The following is a 9,353-nucleotide window of genomic DNA, read 5'->3' as shown; positions in this document are numbered from 1 at the left end:
TCCTGCTCATCCCTTCCCATGGGAGGAGATGAGGACTGTCTAAGCAGTGAGCTCTAGTACCTGGTGTGTAGCTTACAATCTTCCAATGCAAACACTTCCTTCATGTGGTAATCTTACCAATGTTTTTCTTCATTATAGTTGCTGTCTCAGCCCCAGTGTAGACTGATTGCTCTCTTGGGCACCATGAATCCCTGCAGTGTCACCACATTGTTATCATTTTGACATCTTGATATGGTGTAACTAAATTTTCTAGATAAAGTACATGGTTAGCCTTGCTGTTGCTTTTTAATTCTATTTCTATTTGAGCTAATAAAGCAAAAGATGTTTTATAATTTAATTGGGGATTGGTCTTGCCCTGAATTGATAAATTCATGTGCATTGGACTCCTGGTATTTCAACAAGCATTACTGTGATCCCACAGCTCTGGTCCATGCTAGGTAATGCTGGATAAATCTCCTGTTCGCACGCTTGCTATTGCTTTCCAGATTATATTTCCACTCATGGCTACTTCCATACAGGCGTAGTGCTGGACAGGGCAAGAGCTGCTTAGTTTTTGTTTGAATCTGAGTAATTTTTGGACAGTGCTTTGTTTTTTCATTCTCTCCTCCATAGAAGCAGCATGTCTCAGGTGCAGCTGGTGGATTGCAAATTACTCTACAATTGACAGAGCCCAAGTTAATTTTATTTTTGTTGACTCTTTAATACTAGCATTTATTCCCAGTTTTGTTTAATATTTGTATCTTCAGGGTAAACCACCAAGCTTTGTTTAGGCACATTCTGTGCTGTGGTCAAATGACTGTGATTAGACTCTACCAGCATGTGGAAACCAAAACGCTCAGCCTCATGTGCAGTGTTTGCTTTTAGAGGTAGATGCTTGTGGGTTGAGTTTCATGCATTAATGGCAAGCTCTTACTATTTACTTTGTGTCTATTTTATTAGTAAATGCAGGTTTTTACTTCTAGCTAGTGTCTTTTTATTATATAAAATAAATGTAACTAAAAGATACTGTTGCTGTATAGAAATTAACATTCATTTCCTTTGTCAGATGTTCCTGTCTTTAAACAAAGCAAAACAAAACTGACTGTGCATTATATCTTGAAATTATACCTTCAAATATCTTTGAAATACCAAATAAATATTTAACACTGTATGTTACATACACCGTACATGAAACTGGTCAGATCACATTAAATAGCCTGGCTAGTGTAACAGAATATCAGGGTGCCATGGTTACTGTCTACTATTGTGTTAATTTTCTTCATCTTTTTAGCTTTGTTAAAGTATTTTAATATGGAAAGTGATAATCAGTAAATATGCCTTAAAACAGGGTCTTGCTTCATTGCATGGAGTTGCAGGACAGGATTAGACTATTTTGTGGTGTAATATTGTGGGCAAGCCACCAGAAGCAAAGTATATGAAATATTAATTACTGTAAAATACCTGTTTTTAAAAAGTTTCATTCATCAGAAAGCCACAAAATGAGCTCTTTTGTTGCAGTACTGAACAGAGTGAACCTTGTATGAATGCAGAGGTACTTTACCTGCTCAAGTGGCGGTTGGGACATTTGTGTAATTCTCATTGTGCACTTAAATGTGAAATATCTAATGAAAATTCAGAAATAATTTTGCTTCTGAGACTGAAGATCTTGAAATTGGATTTGTTGCACATAGTCCATTTTGCTTTGCAAGAGAGAACAGCTCCAAATTGGGATAAAAAACTTAAATGTATTAAAACTATTTAAAAATAAAGTAGATCAAAATAATAAATCTTTTCAGATTCAGGATCTGGTTAGTTTAAAAAAGGGAGGAAGGAAAATTAACATGTTAAATTTTACATGTAATGAATTAGTGATACCTTTTAATTCTAACTTAGTTTCCCCTGAAAATATGACATTTCCTATCTATCTTAACTTTAATTGTTGGTATGGGAAGGAAATAATTTTTCTTGCAAGTATCTACTTCTTAAATATATGTTTGTTATTATCTAGAGAAAATACCAGAAAATCCTGATCAGACAAGATTTTCTACTTAATATAGTGGTATTTTATGTTCAAGTGCCATTTTTGTTGAGAATCCTTTACAGAAAGAGAAAAACATGCAGGAGAAAGTTCTGGAGCACATCTTGGTGAAAATACTTAGGTCTTTTGGACCATTATCTTCATTTGCTGGTTCTCCAGTAGTTGTCATTTGCCATATTCTCACAGTAATATGCAGAAGTATCCGAATCCTGAGGCTACATTTGTACTTCAGGTTGCGGGTTGTGGTCCAGGGCTGGCTTCAACCTGCTGAGCTTGGTGGCCATGTGCTCTAACCAGAAGAGCTTTGGCTTTATCAATTCCTCCAGGGTGGAGCACTCAGTCCTGCTGCTACCGACCTCTTAAGACTGTACGAAGGAAACTGGATTTCTTTGCCTGAGACTCTCCCTCACAAGTCTGGAGAAGACCTCTTAATACAAACTCAACAGTTTTCACAGTTGATAGGGATTAGTCTGGCCTTGAAAGTTGACTCAAATCTACACCTAAGTGCTAGTGTTGGGCTACCTTGGGGTGCTTTGACCTGGCCAAGTGGAGACCAAGGTCTGTCCTTCAAAACGTATTGTTAATTTGTCTCCTGACATTAGGTTGCTTTAATTGTAGATCTTTTTACTTTTTCATTCTGCTACTTGCTTAGAAAAACAAAAAAGGTAAAATGGTCTAATTTCTTTCTTTAGCTATTACTGTGGATCATAGCTCTGTTTAAAAACTGTTACCAATCCTTTCTACCAGGATCATGGTGGCACCGAACCTGCAAGCAGCGAAGAAGACCCGACTTTGGAAGTTGTCATGAAAAGTTTGACTGATGAGGAATCCAACAAAGCTGTAAGTGACTTAAAGTGATATTTAATGATGATTAGAGCTTGGAAAATGAAGGCTTATTGGCTTGATTTGTTTTCTCTCCGCCTTTGTGTTGGAGTATGACAGCACGCTTTTGTCAGATAATATCCAGTACATGTAAGAGCAGAATCAAGCTCTTTGCTTTACATACATCGACTGTTCTCATGAGCTAAACAGTCAGTGTAATTTGTTAAAATATTGAGATAAGAGTTCTTATGTAGCATTTTGGCCCTCTCCTGAGTTTTTTCTCAGTTAGGGGATTGAGTTTCCACTCTTGCTATCCATGTGTAACAAACCTCAGAAAAAAGCGTGGTCTGTAAATCATATTCTTATTTATATTCATAGCTTCATAAATTCTAAGGCCAAAATGTCTATTATCATAATCTAGTCTTGCCTCCTGAATAACATAGCTATAGAGTTACTCTCGGTAATTTCTACATCAAGCCCATAACTTCTGGTTTAATGTGGTACTGTCAGTGTGCCCTGTAATAAATACTGAACCTCTCATTGATACAGATGGAGTTTTTTGTTGTTTAATATGTCAGGATTGTGCATTATCAGAAATCTGAAAGTCCTGCAGGGTGCAGCTCTAATCTCTTTTTCTTGGACTGTGTGTTAAAAGTTTAAAATGGAAAACTACTAAAGATGTGGAAGAGTGACTAACCTAGAGGTACATAAAATTTGCTGAGACAATCTTTTTGTCCAACAGCCTTCTCCTTTTTCAGGGAGGGTGTTGGCTGAGGTTTGCTGTGCGTGCACAGTCTGTGTGTGCTGTCCACTGGACATTTCTGGATTTATTTTTTTTCTTAGATGTTGTCTTCCTGCTCCATCATATCTTTTGCAAATATGAATTGAATATACATAATGTTCAATAGCTAGTAAGTATTTAATTAATGAGTCTATGAACTCCAAGAGTTAGGAAATGTTAAGCGCTGTTCAGGCATCAGAATTAACCACCTATGTAAAACTGATTGGTTTGTGTTCCTAATGGATTACAAAAAAGTTGTATTATTTGTATTTGGTAGCTTTGTGCAGAATCCTCCTTTGATGCACCAGAATATAAATGAATCAGAGTTTTACTGTATGTATTTACAGGTGTAATTCACCTGGTTTTATTGCTGTTCTTGCTCAACTTTGCAAGAAACTTTCGAAGGATTACAAAGGAATACGAAAAATTGCTCAAAGACTGAAGTGAATAAAAATATATAAAATATATTGTACAAAAATCAACTTGTGGTGTAGGATGTTGTGCTGTGCACAATTTAATCTTTTTGAAAGATATTGGGGGAAGTTCTAATTTAATGGTGAAAAAAAAAATTGCAGCAATCCAAGATAGGTGTGGAGGGAAGATGCCACTGGAACAGCAGGGAACCAAGAATATATTGACACCTTCTTTTCAAACCTGAAGCAAGAAAGAAGGGAACTGTGTTGCCAAAGGGTAGAAGTTACAGTATTTTAAGCTGCAAGGTAAAAAAAAAAAGAGAAAGATAAAGCGTTGGTGGTAAGAGTTGTCCAGAACAGGGCAATGACAGAAAGGTAAGAGAAGACAAAGGCAAGGATTTATTGAGAGCCTCGAGGTGAGGAGAACATCACCATAGTACTTAGCTTTTCCTGCCCACTCTCCATACCACGTTATCTCATCTTTCCACTTAAATTGTTCATGTAACAACAACTGGCTGCTACAATTTACTTTATATCTTTAGAATTCAAAATGCTTTATCCAGCAGGCCAGTAGTTTTATCCCCACTGCAGCACAGAGGGGAAGCGACCTGTCTTGGGTTACTGGTGAGATCAGGAGGTAGTGACTGTGTCACTCTTCTGATGGCTGTGTAGCCCTGCCTTTGTTCAATGGATATTTGGATATTGGAACAATCACTGCTTGTTCCATTAGATACATAGATACTGAAAAGTTAAGGGCTAGGTATTCAAATGCTTATAGACCCATAGCAAAGTACTCGAATACCTATAGATCCAACTGCTCATTCCATAATGCCTTCAGTTGGGCCAGCTCTTGGTTTAGAGGTGTAAATGGATGAAAAATAGTGGTGAAAATCAGTTTTATAATTTCAGAGTTTTCTTTCAATTGGGATTTCAAAACTACATGGCAAATATTTTGAAGAGTATCTTAATCTTGTAAATGCTGATGGTTGTGATCAGTCCCTTCTGACCAGAAGGAAATGGGTTTGTAGTCAGATCGGCATTAAGACGTTGACACTGCAGTGCAGCACAAGACAGCTCATTATTTTGAGGAAAAGAGATTTCTCTTGCAGTCTCTTAGTGACTGTTAAGGCAAAAGAAAACAGTGCCTTGTTTTTCATAGCGTGATGGTTGCTACTAGAGCCTAATGCTGCTTCACCATTGTTACTGAATTTCTCAGTCGTATGTCAGGAGAAATCAGGAATGTAAAAGTCAACAAGTAAGATCAAGTTCACTGAGAAAATAAAAAGGACGTGCTTATCAGCAGAGATCTTCCACAAGTATGTACAGCTCAAAGCATGGGCAGGATGTCTCACCAAGTGACAGCTGTAATAAAACAAAAAAATTAAGAATTCACATCACTCTGTAATCACTTGTTGCTGATAAATTTGTCAGTCTCTCCCAAGATCAGTTTTGTTGTCACTTCATCACTTTAAAAAGTATGAAGTTATATAATGGACATCATTGTAGACTTGGATGATAAAAAGGGGGAAAGAAAACAACTTTCTTTCTGAACTGGAGCCAGTGGAAGTGTTAGGCAAAGTTTGCATGTTATTAGCTGAGGTTTGAGGTGGCCTGATGGAAGGCCGTTGTTTTCTGAGGACTGTAGCTATCTTGCTTTCCACAAGGTATCATTGGAAAAGAATTGATATATGGGGCTTTGAGATGTTCTCAAAACTTTTAACTTTAGACAGGTGAAAGTGGCTTGAGCAGCCGTCGTGTCATGAGCACGTTGTGTCATGGCTTGAGCACCTTGTGTCATCAGTGTCCTGGCAGAAAGTGTGCGCAGTTCAGTGTCCTGTAGGTGGGATGATTCAGCTGATGTTTGGTGTGTGAGAATGGGTTCAATTTCCTTATAAGTTTTGAACTTGGAACACTAATCTATCTTTACCACAAACAGAAAACGTGTCCTTGAAACATGGAAATGGGTTTAAGCTGAAAGAGGGTAGATTTAGATTAGATATTAGGAAGAAATTCTTCACTGTGAGGGTGGTCAGACACTGGAACAGGTTGCCTAAGGAAGTTGTGGCTGCTCCTCCCTGGAAGTGTTGAAGGTCAGGCTGGATGAGGCTTTGAGCAACCTGGTCTAGTGGAAGGTGTCCCTGCTGCTGGCAGGGGGGTTGGAACTGGATGATCTTTAAGGTCCCTTCCAACCCAAACCATTCTATGATTCTATGATTGACAAAGAGGAGGGGCTTCATAAAAATGCTTTTGGATGCATTTGAGGGCATTGAATTAGAATAAACCAGTTGGGTCGCAGGCTTATGACAAATGCTGAGTGTACAATTCAGTGCTTGAGGGGCTGGAAATCTTTTTATTTTGTTCAGGTACCTCTAGCATAGTCTGAGTTAAGTGGAGAAGATCAGAGAGATTTAAAGGTGATGCTTGGTGCTTACTTGATGTGCGAGTTGAAGTTTCAGATTTTAGTCACATGACAGAATGAAAAAAGGAAGTATGAAATAATTCTTCATTGCTCATTAAAACAATCTCTCATGAAAAGACAAAGCAGTCGTCCCATTTCTCCCCTGACACCTCTGATAATACAATGAGATCACCACTTTATCTTTTTGCTTGTTATCCGGTTGGATAACAGTTACAGTTGTATGGTTACAGCAAGCTTGGAGAAAAAAGCAGCAAAAAATGCAGGAAAAAGAAAAAGCCTGAGGGGCTTGGCATGATTTAACATCATAAAACTCCAGGAAACAAGGCCAGTATTTTCAAACTTTGTTACCTAAAATTTGATTTATGTATTTTTTTAAAAAAATGTATGAATTGTCATCTTAATTAGAAATTCTTTTGAGATGCAGAATCTCTCTGTTGTCTTTGAAGTTGGTACTCAGCTTTTCTGAAAACTAGACTATTTATCAGGGGGGTTTTTTTAACATGAGGTACGATAACTAATTAATACTGTGATCAAAGTGACCTAAGTTTGGCTAAGAGCTAACAAGGGGAGGACACTGTAACTATCTGGAAGCAGTTGGAGAAGTAAGAGAGGAAAAATATTTTTTTAGTGTATTGCAAGAGTATGGAAAGAAATTAGGGTACAAGTGGAGCCTATGATTGAAATGCCATTGTTTGAGATATTTATAATGAGGCTGGATGATGCATTTTAAGCAGTTACTTTATTTAAGTGCTGGCAGTGTGCTCGGTGCTGCTGAGGACTGCTGAAAAAGGGGAGAGGGAAGGAGACAACAGATAACTTCAAACCCCTTCCTGCTGTAGGCACCCAAGAGTCTCAGCTACCTGTGTGCTCGAGGTTCGGCACACAAATACCTGCGTGGTTGCACACAGCATGGGAATTGCTGTCCCTGTCACCCCAGAGGATGCCTGTCCTTCTTTAGAGCTTCTTATTGCTCAGGAACAATATAGACCGTGTGTGATAATCTCCTCCGAAGAAGCCCTTTCCTTACCTTGCATGCCTTCAAAACTGTTTGGTGGTTTTTTAGTAATTCCTGATACTCCTTATATTCGTATTATTTTTTCCACTTCTAAGTTCTGGGCTTCAGCTTTGTGTTGTGCTAGAAGTGTACTTGTATGACAAAATATCACTGTGTTTGCCTAGAATCACCATTTTGAGTTTTGGAGGACGTTTTATTTAAGCTAATATGATGTTTTCAATACTCTTCACTTTCTTTTTTAATTTTTTAGGATGTGAAATGTAAAGCTGACAAACCAGTGCTGGCGGATCCACAAGAAGTAGAGGAGCAGCTCCCAGAAAATGTATGTGTGTTTATTCTAACCAATAAGGGGGGGTTCTGGGGACTTGATCTGTTTGGAGATTACGTGATTTATGGGGGAAAGGGGTTAACTAGGGAGACATTAAAATAATTTAATTGGGGAGAAACTTAAAAAATTATTTATTTCTCTTTAATTATGTGGAAATAGACACACAGGCTAATGTCAAGGATATTCTTTGCTGTTTAAAAGTAAAATAAAACAAAAAAAACCAAACAAAACAACAAGGCACAGGTAAGGAAGGTGAAGTCCTGTTCCTACTTTCTAAATGAGCATTTTTGGAAGCACAATTATCCAAGTTGTCCAGTCATCCTGATTTTCCATTTATTTATGAAAAGAATGTTTTCAGTTCATCTATGCTTATTGCTTGTTTCTCTTTTATTGACTTAGTGGCTTTAATAAGGTTCAATAATTAACAACTAATTATGATGTCCACATAACATGCCTTTCTGTGATTGATCTCTTTTGCTTTACTTTGCTTTTAGGTCCTCAACCAGATCAAACAATCCAAAACTTCAACAAAAGTACCAGTCAACTTACAGGAGATACCCCTGGTGCCAGCACCTACTTATCTTTCTCCAGAGGCAGAAGTCCCCAGCCGTAGTATGAACCAGTTCTTTTTTCCACCCATATAATGTGTATTTAGTTCCCTAGCCCAGGATGAATCTTTTCTTTTTTTTTTCCAAATAACTTTTGCTGAGATTTTTTCTTGGAATATTAAATCACCTATTTTAAGTTATTTTATAAAGTGTTTGTATTTTTCTCTCATTTTATAATTTTTAAGAGCTTGAAAATGTCTTTGCTTGTTTTTCTTGACTTTTATGTACAAAAGCATTGTTCCTCTTTTTAATTAAAATATAAACAGAAGGAAAGGCAATCTGGGACATCCTGTCCATTCCGCAGTGCTGGGACACGGCCTTATCTGTCCTGAATGGAATAATACACCTTGCCATCGTGATCTGAATTGTATAAGTTATAACTGAATTAAATATCCTCCCAGACATTTACTCTGAACCTTTCCTCCCATAGTTCTGGAGTTGTTCTGATTTAGAGGCTTGAGATGTGACTCAGGGTAATAGTTCAGTTTAGATTTGTAAAGGTGAAGAGCAAAATACAAGAGCTTAATTAGTGGCTCCCATACAATTCCCTTGATGATTTTCATTTTCTCATTGAATAGTGTGACTTAACTTTACCTTTTCATGTTCTCAGGTGTCTTTCCACCACCATTGCCTGTGGATCCAGCAACATGTCCTATAGTTCCAGGGCAGGAGATGACTATAGAGATATCTAAGGGTCGGTCAGGCCTAGGACTCAGCATCGTTGGCGGGAAAGACACTCCACTGGTGAGTTCCTGTTAAACTCATACTTATTGTCTTTGTTAAAGAATAGGAGATAAAGGCAAGGAAAACATAGAAACTTATGATGCCATTAATCTGTAATTGCTGCAATAAATTGTTCAGTTCAGGGAGGAGAACCCAGCAACTACAATCTCCAATAACAAATTGGTAATTTTTGCCTTGTATCAGATCAATTGTTTTCTGTTCCTGTT

General features: G+C 37.7%; 1 protein-coding gene across 1 annotated transcript in view; it reads left to right on the top strand.

The window, feature by feature from the left end:
- Positions 1 to 9,147, top strand: part of PATJ (PATJ crumbs cell polarity complex component) — a gene marked incomplete at its 3' end in the record, with an annotated part of 115,933 nt that extends 106,786 nt beyond the window's left edge. Inside the window, exons 30-33 of the mRNA XM_010173458.1 lie at positions 2,765 to 2,857; positions 7,718 to 7,789; positions 8,290 to 8,407; positions 9,014 to 9,147. Of these exons, the coding sequence (XP_010171760.1) occupies positions 2,765 to 2,857; positions 7,718 to 7,789; positions 8,290 to 8,407; positions 9,014 to 9,147 (417 nt within the window). The remainder of the gene's footprint in view (positions 1 to 2,764; positions 2,858 to 7,717; positions 7,790 to 8,289; positions 8,408 to 9,013) is intronic.
- Positions 9,148 to 9,353: the final 206 nt, after the last annotated feature.

The sequence above is a fragment of the Antrostomus carolinensis genome, unplaced genomic scaffold (assembly GCF_000700745.2).
Source record: "Antrostomus carolinensis isolate BGI_N321 unplaced genomic scaffold, ASM70074v2 scaffold7688, whole genome shotgun sequence".
Lineage (NCBI taxonomy): Eukaryota > Metazoa > Chordata > Aves > Caprimulgiformes > Caprimulgidae > Antrostomus > Antrostomus carolinensis.
Note: the sequence above shows the minus strand (reverse complement) of the source record. Positions and strands in the feature narration are given on the sequence as shown.